The sequence below is a fragment of the Stegodyphus dumicola genome, chromosome X2 (assembly GCF_044657685.1).
Source record: "Stegodyphus dumicola isolate Sdum_Otavi_A_Nest chromosome X2, ASM4465768v1".
NCBI classification, from domain to species: domain Eukaryota; kingdom Metazoa; phylum Arthropoda; class Arachnida; order Araneae; family Eresidae; genus Stegodyphus; species Stegodyphus dumicola.
The window spans coordinates 96,829,709-96,853,218 of NC_140781.1; the positions used below are offsets into that span (position 1 = coordinate 96,829,709).

The window sequence follows — 23,510 nt, forward strand, 5'->3', positions numbered from 1 at the left end:
GGACCTTCTTAGTAAAAGCCATAACCCTAATTAGGAGGATAATGATATACTTACCTATATAATTTAAGTTTAAAAAATGTAGCTGTCAAAAGAGATTTTAATTGTACTCTTGATAATTGGCTCTGTTGGCTAATGAGTTTGCTGACCACTGGGTTAGACAGCACACATTTAACAAACATCTCATAATGATAATCGAGGACTATTCTTGACATATGCCATCTTAAGACACAATAACACGCCGAATAAATACTAATTCAGAAGTCAAACAACAAAAATCAGCGTTATACCTACAAAATTTTCACAGGACTAGTTTCGATGGTTTTACCGAACCATCATCTTCAGCTGCAAAACCGCAAATGAACAAGATAGGAAATAATGATTAGATAAGATAAGAAAGCCTGGACAAGAATAAGCAAGTGGCGCCATCTGTTGGCGAAACCAGAACTAAAACATAATTTCTCTAAAAGCCGAAGGCAAATTTGGATTGGAATTAGGATCGTTAACTAGAACAGAAAGATTTTTATGAATGTGAAATGCCTCTAGAAAATCCAGTTCTCCAATGGAAGATGTTTTTTGAATAATTTTGGCAGCAGAAAAATTGAAAGTGTGATTTTCGGACCAACAATGTTGAGCAACAGAAGACTTCGGTGTTTCCTTTTTTCTAACATATGCCTCATGTTCTTTGACGCGAAATTTTAAGGCTCTCTTAGTTTGGCCAATGTAAATTAAACCACACTGGCAAGGAATCCTATAAATACCCCAGGAATTCATATCCGGAATGGGGTCCTTGAGTATAGAAGTTGGAATTTTATTTTTCCGTGCTCTTCAAGTTTGCTCCTCCAAATTCGCCCTTGATGAAGAACTAAATTATTTAAAAGCAATAGCTATTGACAGGGGCTTTTCACCCAACATTATTAATCAAGCAGTTAAAAAATTCTCATCTCAACACACTAAAAGCCACACTCTTATTTTAGGAGATTATAAAAATTCTGTTGTCATTCCCTTCTTTCCATCAATTAGCTATAAAGTTGCACATATTTTGCAGAAATTTAACTTTCGGGTTGTTTATTCTCCCATCAATAAAATTCCAACTTCTATACTCAAGGACCCCATTCCGGATATGAATTCCTGGGGTATTTATAGGATTCCTTGCCAGTGTGGTTTAATTTACATTGGCCAAACTAAGAGAGCCTTAAAATTTCGCGTCAAAGAACATGAGGCATATGTTAGAAAAAAGGAAACACAGAAGTCTTCTGTTGCTCAACATTGTTGGTCCGAAAATCACACTTTCAATTTTTCTGCTGCCAAAATTATTCAAAAAACATCTTCCATTGGAGAACTGGATTTTCTAGAGGCATTTCACATTCATAAAAATCTTTCTGTTCTAGTTAACGATCCTAATTCCAATCCAAATTTGCCTTCGGCTTTTAGAGAAATTATGTTTTAGTTCTGGTTTCGCCAACAGATGGCGCCACTTGCTTATTCTTGTCCAGGCTTTCTTATCTTATCTAATCATTATTTCCTATCTTGTTCATTTGCGGTTTTGCAGCTGAAGATGATGGTTCGGTAAAACCATCGAAACTAGTCCTGTGAAAATTTTGTAGGTATAACGCTGATTTTTGTTGTTTGACTTCTGAATTAATATGCCATCTTGCACAGTCTTGCTGAAACCAGCAAGAGGAAGAATCAACAATCATGCCAAACAAAAATGGAAAAAATTCTTCTCTTAAAATCCTGAGGTATACTTTATTTGTCATTTTTCCATCAGTAAACACTGTACTGAAAATGCAAACAGAAGATATTGCATGCTATGCAGTAACCTATTCCAAATGTAAAGAACAGCATGTAAATTTTGCAATGTCCAGAATTATGAATTTTGTTTATTAATATATCCATTTAAATGGAATCTCATCTGAAAACTGTAGGTTTTTCGGATTCATATCTAGATTCTAGATATTCATTTTCTAGAAGTCAAGACTGAAAGCTATTGCAAACTCAAGCCGTTTTGTTTGCTCATAGGTGACATGTTGAGTGATCTACATTTTGTATGGAGATGCTGACAGATCATTGCAGAGTTTCCTAGTAGTACTGTGTGACACTACCATCTGTTACGTTTTCATAAACTTTTTTGGGGACTTCATAACAGTACCTTTGTGCTTCTGCAATCTTCTCTGGAGTTCTGATTGTCTTTTGGCCACTTCTGCTTTTTATTTCATTGCAGGCAGTGCCAGTGGTTTTGAACTTCTGCAGTAGTCTTAATCTTTCATAGTCCATCGTGCACATGAAATTGACTATGGTAGTCTCTCCTGTGACAGCAGCTTCTGTTACTGTAATAACGTTTCACAATGGAGGTCCTCTGTTGTTTATTGTATCTTTCCATTCTCTCTTGTAAGGAAATAATAGTTCCATATGGTTCACATTCCATACAGCTTTATGTGTGTGGGGGGGGGGAAGGTTCAGTATTGATCATATGCTTCTCCTTGTCTTCAATCAGTTCCAAACAGCTGACCTGAAATAACACTGAAAGCATTGGGAAAATTTTGTTTTCTGTTGCTGTTACAAACAAACAGAAGTCTATTCAAAGGGATTATGATTTTGATTACTTTCCACATTTTTTTTTCTTTTTAAAAATACCATATTATGATTTTTATGATCAAACAAATGGTTCCATGTATTAAAAATCACTCGGTATTTCTTCAGAAGCATAAAAAAATTCGTGCAGTAAATTTAAAAAAATATCAAATTTCGGCATAAGAGATGATGAAACAGATGGTTAAAAAAGTTGATTGCTTTTTTTTTTTTTTTTTAAATTGGTAATAGAATTCAAAAGCTTCAGTTTCAGACCATTTACAATAACTTTTGAATGTGATGTTTCCAGTTTCTGAATGAAGAAAAAAAGGGGGAACTGTGGACTTAAAAATTTAACTAAAATGCTTCAATTGTGAAAACATTTTTGGAAACTCCCCTTGCTGATGATGTAGAATGAATGTAAAAAATGATTATAAACTGTACCCTTTATTTGTGACATATTCTAACAAAGAAAAGGGAGTAAAAATTCCTTCATTGATTTCTATTTTAGAATATGTGGGACTAATAGTGGCAAAGATATTTTTGATTGTAAAAATGAATATTTTATAAGCAAAGGTGTAGAATGGAAAAATTGTTTACCATTTTCATTAGAAAATGCTAGTAATATATTAGGAATTAAATATGTAGCATCATTTATCAAAATGTATCAGCCAGTTGAATCATTTGTGCTTGTCCATATATGCTGCTTGTGCTTGCATATAAATACAAGAAAAGCTCCTGGAAAATTAATTCGCTGAAAAACAGAAGTGTTGTTAAAAGTTTTTTTTTTTTTTTTTTAATCTAAAGAAAAGTTTCAAACTTGTTCAATAAACTTTGGAACAGAATGAAAAATCTCATTAAAATTTTAAAATATTGCAACAAAAATGACTTTCTCTGTCTATAACAAAAATTTTGGACCAGTAATATGGTCTGAATATTTTTTTTTTTTTCATGTTCAGTCAGATTATAATGAAAGTGGAGAAAAGAGATTGCTGAGTACTAAAAAAAGTGTTACATTTAGCTACCACCAAATGATACTTATTTTTAAGGTTACTTTGCTTTTGTTTATGACAGTGAATATCAATTTTGTAACAGCTTCTTACATTCATAAATTGAGACGAGAACTTTTTGGAACTTTAATGAATTTGTTAAATTTGTATACCCATCAGTAATTTCTGAAGAAATTGCATATGCCACTCTGCATCTATACCATTTCTAAAGTGTAATTAGCAGAAAGAAAATGAAAATTTAGTGATTGGCACAGAAAACAAGATTGTAGTTTAAAAAGGCCCAGTTGGATTAAATTACAGTGAAATTATTTGTAATAATGTGTGGACTTTTCTTCTAACTGCATGCTCAGCTGTAACTGATAAATTTCCTCTAAATGATCTATTTTTAAAACATGCTTGAATTGCTGACATTAAATTGAGAACTATAATTTTGTTTTCATTAATCGGTACTCTTCTGTTATCCGGACTGGAATCAGAAATGTGTGTATGCCTGTATGGATATGTTTATATGCATGTATGTGCATACATGCATATATTTCTTAATCCAGTCCTGATAACAGAAGAGTACCTCTTGATCAAATAAAAACTGAAATTTCAGTGTATCAGGTAATTAATAATTTGAAAAGTGTTCCAGATTTGCATATTTGTTATAGCATGAGGAGAAATTCTAAAGATATAGATGGGTGCATGAAATACAAACTATTGCCTGTTGATGCTGGTAACTTTAACCCTTTGTGTCCGCTTTGTCCGCTCGGGACACACCTAAAAATTTCCTTCTGTATGCACAGAAAAATTGAAAGAAAAAGGATTTTTAAGTTACTATAAGTTAGTTACTCTGAACCTTCTTTATTTATAGTAGATGGCAGCTCAACACAAACCAGTCCATATATTTTAACCATGCTTAGATTTTTAAGAACCTCATTTTTCAAAGAAATCTTTTTTTAGGGTATAAAAGGAATTGTTTGAAAAGAAATTTGAATGTTATTTTTTTGGCTGTATGCTAATTTCCTTATTATACGAGGGCTATCCAGAAAGTAAATTACGTTTTGGAATAAAAAAATAAACAAAGTATAGGAAACAAATTTTATTATATACAGATGAAAGCCATACTCAAATACTACTTTTCTACATAGTCACCATACAAATTAAGGCATTTATCGTAGCGATGTACGAGCTTGGAAATTCCTTCGTCGAAAAATTCGGCCGCCTGCGCCTTCAACCACTTCGTTACCTCTTCTTGCCTTCCATCTTGCACAAAACTTGTGGTAACCAAGCTTTTCGCTGATGATTTCGTGCAACAAACTTCGCGAAATTTGTGGAAAACTCAAAGAAAGTTCCGTTATTGTGAAATTTCGATTTTCACGGACTTTAGCATTGACTTTTTCGAGAAGTTCGGCGGTCACTATGCTGGGTCTCCCACTTCGATCTTCGTCGTGAACATTGGTTCGGCCATTTTGAAATCTTATGACCCACTGACGCACTCCACCTTCAGTGATAATGTTGTCCCCATACACTTCACGAAGCTGCCGATAGATTTCTATCGGTTTACAGTTTTTTGCAGTCAGAAACCTTATTACTGAGCGCACCTCGCAGCTCGCGGGATTTTCAATTAACGCAGACATTTCAAACCGTCACAGTATCTGAACGGAGCACAGCACGAACCTCTCACTAGCACGGCTAGATGCAGACTGAGCTGCGCAACGCTCTGACCCCAAGATGGCCGCGCTAGCCCCGCCCCTAGCGGACACAGACGGAAACGTAATCTACTTCCTGGATGGCCCTCGTATATTAGTTTTAAATTTTTACCTTGAAATCTCGCCTAAAATCAAACGGCAAACCCTAGGCATGCCCAGACCGGGCTCACCGATAATATAGGACAACTGAGAGTCTGTATTCTTAGTTTCTCCGAATCTCCTCTGTCAGTTCACTGACAAAAATGCTCATTTCAACCCTCTTTTCGAAGCTGTATTCAATCTGTATGTCCAGTTTGGCAGACGGATTGAATACATCTTCAAAGACAGTGCCCACTTTGGGCACACCCACAGAATTAAACGATAAATACTATCTTCACAAAATTTTACTTGTGTACTCCTCTAGGCCTAATTAGACTGCCTACCTTTTTTTTAAAATCGAAACTCCGACTTTAAAAGGTAGCATGCCGGAAAAAATAGTTTGTTCAAATGCAACCTACAAATAAATTTTTCCTGTTACTAAAATGACTCAATTTTGCATTTCAACCAAATTTAGGTATGAAAACTCTTGAAATGGTTGTCATTGAAAAAGTAAGCATTCAGGCAAATGAAGAACTGTCTTATGGTCACTTCAAAAATAGATTTAATGATATTTCTACTTGATTAATAAAATTAAAATTTCTAATTATATATGCACATAATTTACAAAAAATATTTCTAAATTTCAATTTTTTATATTTATAGATTTTGAATTAAATGTAGGTGAGTTAATTAAAAAAATTATGCATTACGCATATTTTTTAAGCAGTAAGAGTGTCACTCATGTATCAATTATTGACAAATTATGCTGTAGGTTAGTCTATATGGATCTGAAAAATTGAGCAGAAGGTAAGCATGAAAATTTACGTGAAGCAACGGAAACCTGTAACAAGCACACGGACAATTCAAATCCACATGGTTTGATTTGGGAAAAGAAAACCGGATACAGAAATTTACTCTCATGCAACTGCATTAAATCAGAAGGAACATCGAGCATAAGTGGCTTCAGACTCATTGGGAAAAAATGCTAAAAGTTATCCCACTTTTATGCAGTATATCTTTGCTGAGGTTGAATTCAGAACTGCTGTTGCTGAACTCAATCTACAAACCAAGCAACAGAGTGCAGAACGGCAAGGTTTTTGTTCATCAGCATAAAAAATATTGAGAGAATCACCAAAAAACAAAATAAAATTTTTACTTTCAATGCTAGAGTTATTTTTCACCATAAATATGTGCCTCGGGTAGAAACAATCAAACTCCTCATATGAATGTATTGAAATGTTTATAAGAAGTAGTTGAGTAATGGTAACGTGACCTGTAGTCTTAATGCTTTGAAGGGCAACTGGTTATTTGTCAATTTTTTAACCTTGGAAAAAATGCTAATTTCTCTACACCAAAAGCTCCAATAGTAAGTTTCTACTGTTTCCTTTCGATTCTAAATGGCAGTACCACCCTATCAATGCTCAATATTTTGCAGTTATGAAATTAATATACCTCATTCCAAGGTATCATATTTGAAGATTGATAAATTCTATTGGAAGGAAAGAAAAAATTCGAAATCTGTAATGATATGACGTACACATGCTGAACCTTTTATAATTACTGCATTTCAATCAAAACTGATAATTAAAAGAAGATTATGTATACGTTATGGCACCCCTACTGAGGGTACCTTGCCAATAGATTGCAGCACCAGGCTTCTCCTTCTCTACTGTGTCAGATGACAGCATTTCTTTACATTATAATAGTTTATGATGTAATAATTTGTTTATGATTAATTTACAAGTTGTTTAGGATTCAGTATTATGTTCGTGAAGGGATGGGGAGTTTACTGACCCTGCACTACGACTGAATACAAGTATATTTGTTTCTTTTTATTCTTTTTTTACTCTGCACGAGTTTCATTTGTCTCTATTTAGCTAAAATTTTAACTTCACCCTTTCCCAAGAGAAAGAGTCGTCAATTTCAAAATTGCTATTTGGGAGCAAAATTTTACACAATTGTATTGCTTAAATGTGGCATCTTAGCCCCTGAAAAACATCCGTTGCTTTGTGTTTTCCAAAATCCTAGAATCCAACGAAAGTCAAAGCAGGTGATTGACAACTGCTTTGTCATTCGGGAGTTACGCCTTCTTTCTTTTGTGTGGTGTGATAAGATCACACAAAGAGAAAGCTCACTTATAAATACGGGAAATGGAAGTGCACTGAAGGTCCATCTCTTAGTGTATTCACAAAAACTGCTGATTTTGAAGCATGCTTTTATTCTTATCGTCTTTGTTAATTTCAGATGAGACTAGGGGATGCAAAAGAAATTTAGGGTTAGGTTACAAATAGGTTGTTTTTGAAATAAATTTCACTGTTGGTGAAATGAGGGAAAATATTTCTAAGGCCTGTTTCAGATGCAAACTAGAATTTATCCAAAAGTTGAAAAGTAGCCCCTAGGAGGCCAAAGGGGTTGAAAATTAAAATAAGAGCTTTGAGGTGTATAAAATAATAAAGTTGCTTAACCGCGTTAAAAAATTTTAAAATGGCCTTTAGGTCCTCGATAATCTAAAGTGTGTGTGCAGGGGGAATTCTTAGTATAGCATGAACCATGGGTTTTTTTTTTTTACATATTACTTAAAGCATAAAATATGACTTCAAAAATGCAACCTACTTTCTCATCTGAGTCCTACTGTTTTATTTTTCGGCTGTTATATCTCCTTGTAATATTATACTAGTTCAGTTACAGCATGATATGATTTATGCATGCAGTGTCATATTTACTAATTTTTTTATAAAATAATAATATTGAATTTAAATCAAGTTCAAAAGCTTTTTACCCATATTTTACATAAGTATGTTCAGCCGGGTTGCATTTATCAAAGTGCATAAAAACATAAATTTTATTTTTAAAATTTCTACTGAAATTTTAAAAGTTTTTGTGTTCAGACTTACATAACTATATTCAAGCACCCATCTCTACAGATGCACATCAAAAGTACGCAAAATTAATTTAAAAAACAAAAATTAACAATTGGTCCATAAGTTATAGTTCATGCAAAATTTTACAATTTAAATTATTTTATATACCACCCCTCAAGGGGTTAACCAGTTAATTGTGGTGCCCTCGTTTAAGAGTGCACACCGTTTTGTGTCGCCAGAATTGAGCCATGACGAGTATATTCGTCAATCACAGAGTAAGTTTTGCTGGTTAGATATTTGATGAAAAAGATGGGTTTATTTTATAAAATTGAAAATTTTATTACTAATATTTACTTATTTGGTTAACATAAGCATATATTACATACATGTTAAACACAATAAATTAAATTAAATATTATACATGTAAAAGAAAGAATTTAAATTCCTGCTATGGAGTGATGTTCAGCGAAACTGGGTACTATACACAATGGGACCTTGCAAATTGAACACCAGTAACGCGATTCTTTCCTGATCTTACATTTGTTTTTTTGATGTTCCAGGTATATAATCCGGAACATGATTCCTGCCTAATTGGCTTATATTACCGTATTTGACGGCATATAAGATGCACCCTTATTTAGAAGGATACACACAAAGAAAAAAGTTTGAGTAGTCCGCGTGAAAGCGCGCTACCACAATAGCTTAAAATGTGGTTTCGTTTAGTTCTCACGTTTTGTAAAAGGCAAATCATTCAATGCAATTACCAATCATATTTTTATTAAGGAAAATTAACAAACGGCAAGCTATTTTGAACATGATATGTAAATTTCAATAATGAATAAATGAATGAACGACAAGCAATCAAACATAATACAAAATAAAGCAGAAACAACAAAAACATAGATTCAAGGAAAATGTTGCCTATCATGAAATTAGACTTTAATCACTTTCAAAACCATAAAAATCCTTTTCACTATCATTGTCATCGAAAACGAGAATATCGTCATCACTACTGTTTCCGTCATCGCTAGTATCACCTTCTTCGAATAATGAGTCGTCTTCTGTTCCGTCAAGAGCATTACTGATTCCGAACTTCTCATAGGACTTGACAATTACTTCAGCCTTTATGTCCTCCCAAGAACGTTTTACCCACTCACACACTTGTGAAATAGAGGACCGCTTCATTCTACCTGAGGGCATGATGTCGCTCTCCTATCTACTTGTTCCAGCGTTCTCGCACTTTTTCCTTAAATGGTTTATTCACAGATACATCTAAAGGCTGCAATTGGCCACCAGGAATGACAGCTATCTGGGTTTTTAATTCTCTTGCTTTATTCTTTATGATTTCAGTTCTATGGGTGCTAAACTGATACAAAACCAAAAGAGAGGGTTTTCTTAAGAATCCACCTAGTCACCTCGCCCATACGCTCTGTAATTACAGTTTCGTTCCAGCTTCGTCCATCCAGCCTTTCGGATGAACATGAACAACACCCGTTGGAAGTTTTTCTTTCAGATGAGTCTTTCTTTTGAATATGAAAAACGGCGGTAGTTTTGTGCCATCAGCACAACGTATATTGCATTTTTTCATGACCTATGTTTTTTATGGTGGACTTAGACCCTTTAACCCTTTGACGTGTGGTGGTCACTCCCTGAAACCACCAGTTTTCGAATTTTTTTCTCCTCTTCCTTCCGAAATTATTGAGTGAAAATCAATTGATTACTGATCTTTCACCTCTAAATAACACAAAATGACTACAGAATCATACATGTTTTAGGTCTTAGTACTTCAAATCGGATGCCTTTTAAAATTCGTTTTCAATGAGACAAAATGACTTCCTTTTATCAATATAAACAACTTTAAATTTCAAAAGTTATTCATCACACATTATGATTTCTATCATAAACAATAAAAAGTAGCAATAATTAAACTGCATATATAAAAAGAACCCTCTATATGTATGGCATTTGCTTTGTGGTTTCAGGGCGTGACCACTGCCCCACTACAGCATTGTGTCACAATGCTCTAGAGGCTCTGTGGTCGCACCTTGAAACCACTGCTTTTCACAATGGTGTTTGCTTGCTTCTCAAATAGAAATGTTTATTTTTACCCGGCTATAGATAAGGGGTTTTGAAATCACAGAGTTATTTTATTACTAAACAATACATGCACCTGCCCAGTAGAAAGGTCTTTCTTTTCCATAGACTTTTCTCTGACCTCAACACACTTGCTCCCCAAGCTGGTATTGTGATTTTATAAATTATTTCCTGTGTTTTAAATTTAATGCAAATATGCTTTGCTGTAATTAAAAATAGAAATCGCGTAAAGTTTTTTTAAATTAAAAATATTTTCCAAATATTTTGAGACAAAATACGAATAAAATAAGTATGAATGGGAAACAAATGATCCGTACCAAAGCCAAAAAGACCAAGGCCCCCCCCATTAACATAAAAAACCACAAATCTCATGTGCCAGATGAAAAGAAACTAAATAACGCCGGACATATACCGGTGAAATTTAGATCCAATCTGTGTACATTTTGTAGCACAAGGAAGAAACATCATAGAAGAAGATACATTTGCGAAACATACGATGTGGGTCTATGCATGTACAAAAAAGACAAATCATGCTTTGAATAGTGTCACAAAAAATATTTGTTCTTTGAAATTTAAAAAAACACCGAGTCTTTTTTTTTTTAATCCTTATTTTATTGAGTTTTTTAATCCATATAGCCAAACGTCCTTATTATGTAGGTTCTTATACTTCTGTAGAAAAATTAAATAAATCTTTATTTTTTAATTTTTTTTTTGACGATTTAGTTTGTAAAATAATGTAAAATATATATTATGCAAATCTTACAGGCATTTTTTAAAAAAAAATCGTAAATTTCGTTACTTATTGGAAACGCGCACGGAAAAAGGTAAGTTTTTTTTTCCTATTACCTAGGTAAGTTTCAAAGTCCTAGACGCGTGGTAGTTTCACAGTGCGACCACTACCCACAAAAAAAAAAAAAAAAAAAAAATACAGAGAGGACATAAACCAAAACATTAGCCATCTTAAAAAATTTGAATGGGAATAACATGGAAAAAAAAAAAAAGGACGTAGAAGCCCACAAGAGAATTACAGTAGGATACAGTATGAACAGAAAAGCATACACAATTTATGTTCCTAAATTAAATTAAATTAAATTCAAAAAATGAGAGATGTAAAATTTAATTAGCAGGATCTTGGATCAGCTTTAGTGGAGAGAAATGAGATAATAATAATAACCAAGTAATTATGTCATAATAGAAATACAGTCAAAAGTCTTTAATCCAAACTCGTCGGGAGATCGGCAATTCCGGATTATCGGTTTTTTGGATTATAGATCATCAATTTAAATCTGTTAAGATGACATGCAGAAATTATAAAATTTAAAATATGAAACCGTAATTTATGAAATAAAGAGCAATTATGATCTAAAGGGTATCAAAATTTACAAAAAAAAGCTTAATATTTATTTGTTTATTTTATTAAACATTTCTTTCAACGCGCGCTTCGTAAAGCATACATTAGCATAGTCGAAATTAGAAAATTGCAACCAGAAAACTATTTGATGTGTATTCGGGATATTTATAATGACGAGGAATTTGATTTAAATCATATCACAGACGGAGTACATTGAGATGAAATACTACATTTAGTAAGGAGTTATAAGCTGAATAAAATAAAAACATCTGTTGTGCTGAAGATAAGGATAGTGCTAACAGATCAACTTCCAGTTCATTGAGCGCCACGACGTCCCCCCCCCCCCGGCAGAGCAGCGTGAAATTGATAAACAGATTTTGGAATGGTTAGAGAAACAAAGGATATGCCTTTATCCATTTTTTGCAGCAATTCTACTTTTTGTTTAATGGACATCGAAACATGCTTTCGCTTTGTAGATCCTTTGGCAGCTGCAGAATCAGAAATTCTTTTTGACATAATCGAAAGTTCAAGCTCACTTCTATAAAATTGCTCTAACAGTCTGCAAAAAATAATAAGCCGGATCTAATTCAAAGATTAAGGAACAACGCAATCTGCAACATTAACTGAAATAGATAATTTTAGCTTAGCTTATACCGTCCGTTATACATGAAACACACATGCGCAAATGTATTACGCACATGCATAAAGGCATTATGCGCATGTGTCAACACATCGCAGAAAGTCGGTAGCTTTGAGGTCCGGATTAAAGACTTTTGACTGTACTTACCAAACCACTGACATTATGATAAAAGTTTTTTCCTACCTGCAGTTTGTATTGAGGTAAAGAAGCAGACAACTTCACTTAACTTCTCTTTCAAATTCACAACTCACATAGCTGTATTTCCTGAGCTTTGTTAACTTCACGAGATTGTTTAGTACTGATATTTTTCACTTTATTCAGAATTTTTTTAGATGAAATTTAAAATATCCTTAATTTAAGCACTTCTTAATACAATGGCAGTAAGGAACGTGTTTATGATTTTAGTGCTCAGAAATGAACAGGTTGTATTGACAGTAATGCAAAAAGTGGAAATTTTGCTGTGGCTTCTTGGTTTATAGTAGAATCATACAGAATTGTGACACATAGTGTATATGGTATATGGAAAAATAAAAAAGAGCACTTGAGATTTTGCAGCAACAGTGATTTTAACACCCAAATCCAAAACTGAATATTTTTCCATGAGGCAAACCTCAACGCTGTCTTGTACAAGTGGAAAACAGATTCACGCTGTTTTAATAATAGAGGAGAAGTGTGATTTCAGCAGTGGTTAGTGGAACAGATTTATTCAGAGGCATGGTGTGTGTTATCTGAAAGCCTATGAAGGAAAACTTTCAGCAGATAAAGATGCTGCAGAAGTATTTATCTATGAATTTTATGTGCTGGTGGCAGAAGAAAATCTTTGCCCAGAACAGATTTTTAGTATGGACGTTGTTGGCGATGAAAAAAATTCATGTCAAACAAAGGAAGTGTATGATCAGGGGTGAAAGAAGCTAAAGAAAGTGTTACTTTTTAGTGCACAGCAATGCAGCTGGACCTGACAAATGAACCAATGGTAGTGGGTAAGAGCACCAATCCCAGAGCTCTAAAAGGTGTAAAATTCTTATCTGTGAGTTGCAGGAATAACAAAAATTCTTGGTTCTTGAAACAAATTATGACCGAATGGTCCATGGAATATTTTGTTAGAGAGGCTGGAAGTTACTGTGTCAGTGTGAGGTTACCATCAGTGTGCAAGATTTCTGTTGTTAGAGAACTGCTCTGTACATCCATATGCAATCATTTTAACATCCCCCTTTTTTGCCCTGAAATACTACACCATTGATCCAGCCAATGGACCAGGGCATAATACACAGTATTAAACCACAGTTTCTGGGGGGGGGGAATCTTTCCAGAGACTGTTTTATTTTGCTTTGTGATTATAAATAAAAAAAAAAAATTCACACTCAAAGACTGCATCTATTTGTTATGGCTGGCATAATGTATGCCCATCTTCTCGGTTTATTGAAACTGAGAGCAATGTCAATGGATTTTTCTGGTTTTAGGGTCAGTTCAGCAAAGGTTAAAGCAAAAGAATAGCTTCTGTATTTGAAATAAGGAAAAAATGAGGAGGCTTTGCAAAAAGAAATCGTTGCATGGATTATGTGTCCAAATGAGCCAACGGTTTCATTTCAAATGACAGATGATGAAATTATTGGCTCTCTCTTGAACTCAATGCAGCAACAAAATGATTCTGACACCTACACAGATTGTGAATTTGATAGGAGTGATAAAATATCTTTCAATAAAAGTTTTTTTAACATGGAGGAAAATACCTAAGACTTTTGGAACAACAAAGCTGTGTCATAGAACAAGATATTATGATTATATAATTTACCCCCCCCCCAAAAAAAAAGACTGGAACACCTGAAGTTTTGAAACAAACCTCTGTCAGAAAAGTGTTATGCTTTATTAATGTCTCTTATTTCCATATGTCATCAATGTTTATATATGTATATATATATATATATCCTTAATGCCCTTATTTATTTAAAACTTTTAGTCTAAATATTATGAAATTTCTTTTCTGTTCTAAAATCCATTCAACTTCTGGTCCGAAGTATTGCGGATTTCTGGTCTTCTACTATAACATAGAAATTTAAACTTTAGAAAATGTGCAGCATTTTACCATAATAAGTTAACCAGCCAATCTATCTGACAGAGACATTTGAATGCATTGCTGTAATATTAATCTAGCCGAAACTTAACCTTTCATCTAATCCAGTAACGTGCCTCAATTATTGTTTTAATAATATGCTTAAACTGTTGAATTAGAGATATGTAAGTTTTAGTTATTCCTTTTTATTTTGAAGTAAATCAAAATGAGTTTGACTTTGTATGTACGAAAGTTCTATAATCCAGTCTATTGAAGTATGGTTCATATATGAGTTGTCTGAATTTAGCATTTATTAATGTAGTAATATTATTTTTTTCATTTTTGTTGTTTTTTCTGTTTGAAAATTTAAAACTTGGAGCATATTAACCCTTTGAGGTTCGGCATATAAAATAATTTAAACTGTGGTAAAATTTTGCATCTATAAGTAATGAACCCTAAAGACACAAAATTGAGACTTAAAAAAAAACTAGAGCGAAATCCTAAATTTTGAGAGCCGGTATATATATATTATACCGCCGCCCCTCTTAAGACATTTTTTTTTTAAGGTAGGTGCCAATTGTTAATTTTTTGATTTTCGAATTAATTTTGCATACTTTTGATGTGCATCTGTAGAGATGGGTGCTTGAATATAGTTATGCAAGTCTGAAGATAAAAACTTTTAAAATTTTTGTAGGAATTTAAAATTTTAAGAATAAAATTTACGTTTTTATGCACTTTGATGATGCAACCCGGCTGAACATACTTATGTAAAATATGGGTAAAAAGCTTTTAAACTTGATTTAAATTCAATATTATTATTTTATAAAAAAATTAGTAAATATTACACTGCATGCGTAAATCATATCATGCTGTAACTGAACTAGTATAATATTACAAGGAGATATAACAGCCGAAAAATAAAAAAAATAAAACACTAGGACTCAGATGAGAAAGTATGTTGCATTTTTGAAGTCATATTTTATGCTTTAGATAATATGTAAAAAAACCATGTTTCATGCTATGATACGAAGAATCAACCTTCCCCCCCCCCCACGCATACAGACTTTAGATTATCAAGGACCATAAAGACCCTTTTTTATTTTTTGTAAATATAAGTTGTAATATATCTTTTTGTTCAGGAAGAAACGCCGTTAAACAACTTTATTATTTTATACACTTGAAAGCTCTTATTTCGATTTTCAACCCCTTTGGCCTCCTAGGGGCTCCTTTTCAACTTTTGGATAAATTCTAGTTTGCACCTAAAACAGGCCTTAGAAATATTTTCCCTCATTTCACAAACTGTGAAATTTATTTCAAAAACAACCTAACCCTAAATTTCTCTTGCGTTCTCTAGTCTTTCATCTGAAATTAACAAACACGATAAGAATAAAAGCATGCTTTCAAATCAGAAGTTTTTGTGATTACACTAAGAGATGGACCTTCAGTGCACTTCCATTTCCCGTATTTTTGAATGAGCTTTCTCTTTGTGTGATCTTATCACACCACACAAAGGGAAGAAGGTTTGATTCCCGAATGACAAATCAGCTGTCAATCCCCTCCTTTCATTTTCTTTGAATTCTAGGATTTTAGAAAACAGGAAGCAAAGGGTGTCTTTTGGGGACTAACATGCCACATTTAATGCCTACAACTGTGTAAAATTTTGACCCCAGATGGCAATTTCGAAATCGATGAGTCTTTCTCTTTGGAAAGAGTGAAGTGCTGAAGTTAAAATGTTAGCTAAATAGAGATGAATGAAACTCGCGTAGAGTAAAAAAAGAATAAAAAGAAACAAATATGCTTGTATTGTCTTAGTGCAGTGTCAGTAAACTCCCCATCCCTTCATGAACATAATACTGAATCCTAAACAACTTGTAAATTAATCATAAACTATTACAATGTAAAGAAATGCTGTCATCTCTCACAGTAGAGAAGAAGAAGCCTGGTGCTGCCACCTATTGGCAAGGCACCCTCAGTAGGGGCGGCGGTATATATTATATATCGGTATTAAAAACCTATACATAATCTTCTTTTAATTATCAGTTTTGATTGAAATGCAGTAAATATAAAAGGTTCAGCATGTCTACGTCATATATTTGCAGATTTGGAATTTTTCTTTCCCTCCAATAGAATTTATCAATCTTCAAACATGATACCTTGGAACGAGGTATATTAATTTCATAACTGCAAAATATTGAGCATTCATAGGGTGGTGTTGCCATTTAGAATTGAAAGGAAACACTAGAAACTTACGATTATAGCTTTTGGTGTAGAGAAATTATAATTTTTTCCGATGTTAAAAAATTGACAAACAACTGGTATATATTACATACTGGTGGCCCTTCAAAGGGTAAAATTGCTTTCATGCTGCACAATTATTTATTGTAGTGTTACTCGGATGATACTAAAACATAGTAAAATAATCCAGGCTTCCTTTCAAAGTAATTAATGTTTTTGATGTTCACTTAAAAAATATATAGCACTTGTATAGAATGCAAGCTGGTAGATGCTCTTACTTTTTATTTTAATCACTGAGATAGAGTAAAAGTGCTGAAATTGAACAAAATACCGAGGAAAATATTTAGTTAAAAAATCGTTTTTAAAAACTGGGTAAAAAATGCACAGCCCAAAGCTTTAACTGAGAAGAATAATTGCATATGCAAAAAATATGAATCTTTGTTCTTTAATTTGAATTGAAAATGAGTTTAATTGTATATGATTTGCTTAACAGTGCACGTAAGGCTCTAAATAAATTTTAAAGCTTTATTTAGAATTTTATTACTTACTGTGATGTTATCACATTTGATATATTGATTGGATGTTTCTATTATATTTTAGTGGTAGTATGCCTACTCTACAAGAAGAAGGTCCTGTAACTGTATCAATTGGTAATAATCAACCTGTTATTGTACACGATTCATCTGTGCTGAGGTCAAGCCAGTCTACATCTACAACAACATCTGTGAGTCCATCATCTAGTATACCCGCATCTGCTGCTGTTGGTAGCCAAGTTACAGCATCGTTTGCTACAGCTTTAGTACATACATCTCATACTTATACCCCACAGGCTACAAAAATGAGAAATACTAGTGGAGTGACTGTAATAACTCATTCTGGTTCACAATCTACTACAAATCCTCAGGTCAGTAGAATTTTTTTTTTTTTTTTCCCCGAAGAATATTGTGTAAGCACATGTTAAACAGCATATAAAAATTTTCTTCAAAGCTGTGCTTTCATTGCTAGTAGTTACATTTAAATTCAGTACTTTTCGTCTTTCCAACAGTTTGTGCTAGACTATACACATTTAGCCAGAAAATAAGTTTTTCAGTTTTTAATAATTCTTTATTAAAATGGTTAATTTATGGTTTTTGTACTTTTTGATTATTTCTGCAGTATTAATTGAATTCAGTAATTGAAACAAATACAGTTCAATGAATTTATCGAATCAAACAAATGCAATTTTGAATTGACAATTTTCTTGAGCATGGGGTTTTATGGGTGTTTAAAAACTGAACATTTTATTATATTCATTATTCTTGTGTTTGGTGCCTTTTAAATATTTTTATGAAAAATTATCTTACAAAAGAGAGGTGTGTGTGTGTTCAACTAGTGTGTAAATCGAGTACTGGAATATCTATACACAGCTTTTAACCAAGGGCTTTTAAAATACTGAGGGCACCCTCAGTTGGAAATAATGCTGAAATCACAAACAGGGACCTCAGATTCAGGCAGAAACCAATTATGAGCCAAATCGGATCCATGTTTTTGGTATTATAAGAAGTTTATTTTTATATAAAACTGTATATGAATTGCGTGCTGTGACGCAGAAAGTAGTTCCATGCTTCCATGACAGAAAAGAACAAGTTCCCCCTAAGGTTGCATTGAGTGAACATTTGTATTCCAGATATGGTGAAAATACTATCTTGTCCCCGTTTAATGCAATGTCAGACTGGACGTGTGTTCGTTTGATTTACCCTACTTGGTCATGTTATTACAGTCCTTGTTCATGTGGTATTGGGGCAAGGTTTGTGTTTTCGTGTCTTCCATATTTGGTCATAGTACAATGTATTACACATATGCTTTCTGTCAATTTTACTTACAATAATGGCGAGGACTGCTAAAGAAAACTTAATTGATAATTACTATAACTTTAAAGGTTACTGGAAAGAAATAAAGACTAATCTGGTGCGTCTTAATGTTTCAGGATATTTACAACACAGTATATCCAAAATGTGGGAAGAATTGTTTTCATGGATTTGATTTTCAATATGCAGAAATGAAAATTTTGATAATTTACTTCTATTTTTATTCAAATGCAAATAAAAATAATATAAAATACTAATAATTTTTCCTTTTTTGCCTGATATTTATCAAATAATATAAATTTGCAGCAGGGATGAGGATACTGTTGAAAATGTTTGGAAGTATTAAAGAAATAGGAGTAAGTTAATTTTAGAGGTAATAATCCCATTTCAAAGTGACCAATAGTTTTTAGAACATGTAATTGTGTATTGATTGATTGACAACAATAAATCAATATTGATAATCAAATATCATTTTAAGAAAACTATCTCTGCAGAATTTTAAAAAAAAAAAAAATCTATAATCATGGCTGGTTTTTCTAAACTTAATAGCATTCTCTTAATTGGAGAATTTTTCCTCTCTAAAATAGAGATCTAGGCAAAATTGGAAGGGAAATATACCTGTGTGAAATTTAAAATGTGGTAAAACATCAGCCTTAGTCTGGCCTAGATTTTGAATAAAATTCTTTCATTTTTGAGGAGGATCAGGAACAGGTCTATCTTCTTCAGGAGATGCAATTTTTTGATTGTTTATACAGTGGTGGCCAATTGCTAAGGACAGAATGCAAACGGCTAAAATGTAAGTGTAGTTGGTTGCCAAGTGAAATAAAATAATGCCAGAATTTTAGGACAATAAATACAGTCAAATACCGAAAATCCACCGACTTGAAATCTGCCAACTCCTGAAATCCACGTTGCCTCTCAAAATATGAACATTTAGTTTATAGGTTCCGGAAACCGCAACATGGAGTAAGAAACATCGAAGAAAAAATACTTACTGGATAATGATGTCATAATTACCGAAAAATAATGAGTCATAACGAAAATACCAAATTATTGACATCATGATAAGAGTTTTCCCCCCTCCAATCTGCATCGAGGTAAAAAAGCAGACGATTAACTCAACTCTTCTTTCAAGCTCACGCTTAACTTTCTGAGCTTTGGTATTTCATGAGATTGTTTAGTAATGTTGTTTTTCTTTATCCAGATATTTTGTGGATATATTAAGAATATTTTAAATTTCAGCGCTTTTTCATACAATGACAGATAAGAAACACACTCGTGATTTTACTGCTTGCAACGTTGAAAAACATTAATGCGATGCATTGACGGTAATGAAAGAAGTGGAAATTCTGCTAAAGATGGAGGCAGGTGCTACTGCTTGGTTTATAGCAGAATCGTATGGAATTGCCACTGGGACTGTGTGTAATATACAGAACAATAAAGAAAAGCTGTTGAAAGTTTACAGCAACAGTGATTCTAACATCGTAATCCGAAACCGGAAATTTTTATATGAGGCGAAATTGGCAAATCTCGATGCTGTTTTGTACGTGTGGTTCCGGCAGCGATGGAGTAATGGGGTACCTATTTCAGGCCCGCGCCAAGCCTAACCTGTACTCCTGAGAGAAAAGGGGAAGCAGATTCATGCTGATTTAAAAATAGAGGAGCTTAATGTAAATGAACGATATAATCAGTTTATGTATGTAATAATAATTTAATGCATATAATTAATTATTGTATTAATGTATATAATAATTTAATTAAATGTATCTAATACACCTTATTTATTTTGCACTTTTAGTCTGAATGTTATATTTTCTATCCTGAAATTCACAAAATGCTAAAATCCGCACAACTTCTGGTCCCAAGCGTTGCAGATTTCTGGACTTCTATTATATAATTTTTTGTGCTCTGAAATCCAGAAGGCTTTGAGTGTTCAAGGGACAAAATGGTCATTTTGTGCTGAATATGAAAAAGTGAAATAAATGCAGTTATCGTCTGCTGGCATTCTGGCATATACAGGATATGGCCACCATGGAGGGGGGTGCAAGATTCTTTAGGTCGTGTCATGTTTTGCACAGCATTATCCAGCAGCTGTTGGGGTAATTTATCCCTTTCCTCTGTCAGTACGGGGATGAGTATGTCTGTCAGTATGTCTTTGTTTATTGAAGGGCATTGCCAACCAGCAAGATTCCTCCCCAAAGGATCCCAAATATTTTCATTAGGAGTCAGATCTGGAGAACATGCTGGCCATACAAGGCATTAAATATCCTCACCCTCTATACCCGTGTTTCTCAACGTGGGGCCCACGCCCCGCAAGGGGGCAATGTGACTGTTAAGGGGGGCAATTCGAAAATGGACTCATCCAGAGTTTAAGGGGACAAAAGACGTTCTAAATGTTTCATAAAGTCAAAATTGTTTGAAATTTCATTTTTTATTCCCCAAAATAAAGAAAAATGTAAGTGATGTATGTGTAAAAAAGTTTTTAAATTACGGTGCATTTTAAATATTTTATAAAGAATTCTCACTGTAGACATGGACATTTAAATGCTTTTAAAGGCATTCAAATAACTGACACATTATGCTTTCCAGACGTTTCTCACACATTTCAGAAAACGAATTTATTTTATTTTTTACTGTAGGAATGGCAACCGGTATATTAGTCTTTCCTTAAATGGAAGCTTTGTTTATATTGATCTTATATTTATTTCTTTCAGCCCTTAGTGAAATGAGGGGTGCAAGCAAAAAAAAAAAAAAAAAAAAAAAACGTTCGTTGGTATTCGGAGGCATATTTAAAATTTGGTTTCATACCCGGTCCATAAACGGTCAACTTTTGTCTTTTATGCCAGTAACGCCTGACCAACGAATCAGTGAAACTAGGTCGTCTTGAGGCACATTTGAAGGCGAAACATAATGCTGATATTAATTCAGGTTTGAATTATTTTCACATTTTAAGGAAAATTTTTTAAAAGAGTAATATTAAAGTCTCTATTTACTGCTCATATTGCAACTGTTAATCGTGCCCTTGAGGCTATCAAATTTCATTACTCATCGCTTAATCTGGGAAAAGCTGTACTGTAGGGGAGAATTTATTCAAACCATCAATATCAGCATTTAAAACTGTTCTAGAAAAAGATGACAAAGACATTAAAGCTATGCCACTAAATAACAATACTGTTTGCAGAAGAAAGATTAAATGAGGACATTGAAATACAACTTGTTGAAAAGCTGAAAATAAGAAAATTTTCGGTGCAAATAGATGAACCAACTTTGAGAGACAGTGAGGCCGTACTTGTAACTTATGTAAAATATATTCATAAAGGGGATTTTGCCGAAGAAATGTTCTTCTGTAAATCATTAGAAAGCACTACTACCTCCAAAGGTATTCATAGTGAGCTAAGAAATTACTTAGATATAAAAAATATACATCCTGTACTGCAGATGGTGCTCCTAATATGATGGTTGAAAAATAAAATAAAGCACGGAATAAGGAAAAGGATTGCTTAAAATTGATAAAAGATGAGGATCAAAAATGCTTCTTGTGCATTGTGTTATTCATAGAGAAAACCTGCTAGCTAAAAACAATTCGCCTGTTCTAAATGAAGTACTAAATTCAGTTATAAAGTGTATAAGTAAAGTGTATAATAGTGCTATTAATGCTAGGGCCAAATGTGAACGTCTTTTCAAGTTATTTTATGAAGAACAAAATGAAGACTATATGAGACTTGTACTTCACACTGAAGTAAGAAGTCTGTTGAAAGGGAACTGCTTGGAAAGATTTATAGAACTTAGTTATTTTATAAGCGACAAACCTGAAATGAAAAATCCGTTAATGGATGATAACAAGGCAATTGTGGGTTATTTAGCTGATATCTTTGAAAAATTAAATATATTAAATAAATAACTTCAAGGAGCAAATAAAACTTATGCCGATGCAAAAGGAAGATATTTGGTTTCATTATCTTTGTTGAATTATGTCAGGCATATACTGTTTACCACAAAAATTTCATTGGCTCCAAAAATGTGACGTGACTACCGCTATACTTGTTATTGTCGACCATCTGAAAATTTTATCGGCTGATTTAAAAGATTTTGTAACTTGAAACAAATTGATTTCCCAACTTGGATGATGCAGCTAACGCTAGTGGATTTGGCTGATATTTCAAATATGCAGTAAAAAGAACTCGCAGAAATGCGAAATGATGAGTCAATTAAAACTGTATTTAATATAAAAGGAGCGATGACATAGCTTTGTGAGGAAACCAGAATAAGATATCCAAATGCAGCAAAATTTGCAAGAGAACTATTGTTACCGTTACATATAACAAAATATGTTGTCTTCATATTTTGCTGAACGCGGATTCAGTGCCATAAATGATTTGCTGCTAAAAAAAAAAAAAAAAAAAAAAAAAAACGGTTGGATATAATGAAACCGGGAGACTTGAAACTCAAGTTATCTAAATTGGAACCTGACATACAATTTCTCTGCAGCAAGTATCAAGCGAAAGGAACTCGCTAAATTTAAATAATAAAAATTACTAATACTTAAAATAAAATGAAAAAAACTTTCACTAAAATGAGTTTTTTTCTTGAATTTCAGTTTTCTATGTTTTTAAAGTTCACTTACTGTGTTTGCTCACAAAATTTCGTAGTCATTTCTTCCTAAAAGCTATCATTCAACTTTTTTTCGTGAACATTTCAGTTTTTAAATATTAAAAATTATCTATATGCTAGGGGGAGCTTAAAAATTTTAGAGAGGATTAGGTGGGGCATAGCACAAAAAAGGTTGGGAAACACTGCTCTAGACACTCCTGGACAGTGACTATTCGATGACATGTTGCATTGTCAGTGAAAGCAAATTTATCAATGACAGCACTACGAAACATGTGAACACGCTGCAGCAGAACATCATTAATGTATTGTTGCCCAGTCATAATCCCAGTTGGTAGTACATATAATGATGTACAGCCATTGATCATAACCTAGCCAACACCATGAACACTGCATGTAAAATATCTGTCCCTTTCCTGTATGTTTGCCAGACTATATGCAATACCACTCTGATGCCACATCAGTTGTCATCCA

General features: G+C 33.3%; 1 protein-coding gene across 6 annotated transcripts in view; it reads left to right on the forward strand.

Annotated features, from left to right (window-relative positions):
* melt (ventricular zone expressed PH domain-containing protein melted) overlaps positions 1-23,510 on the forward strand; it is a 210,095-nt gene that overhangs the window by 157,574 nt on the left and 29,011 nt on the right. For all 6 annotated transcript variants that reach the window (XM_085809519.1, XM_085809517.1, XM_085809518.1 and 3 more), the window contains one exon: positions 17,182-17,485. In XM_085809519.1, the coding sequence (XP_085665645.1) occupies positions 17,182-17,485 (304 nt within the window). The remainder of the gene's footprint in view (positions 1-17,181; positions 17,486-23,510) is intronic.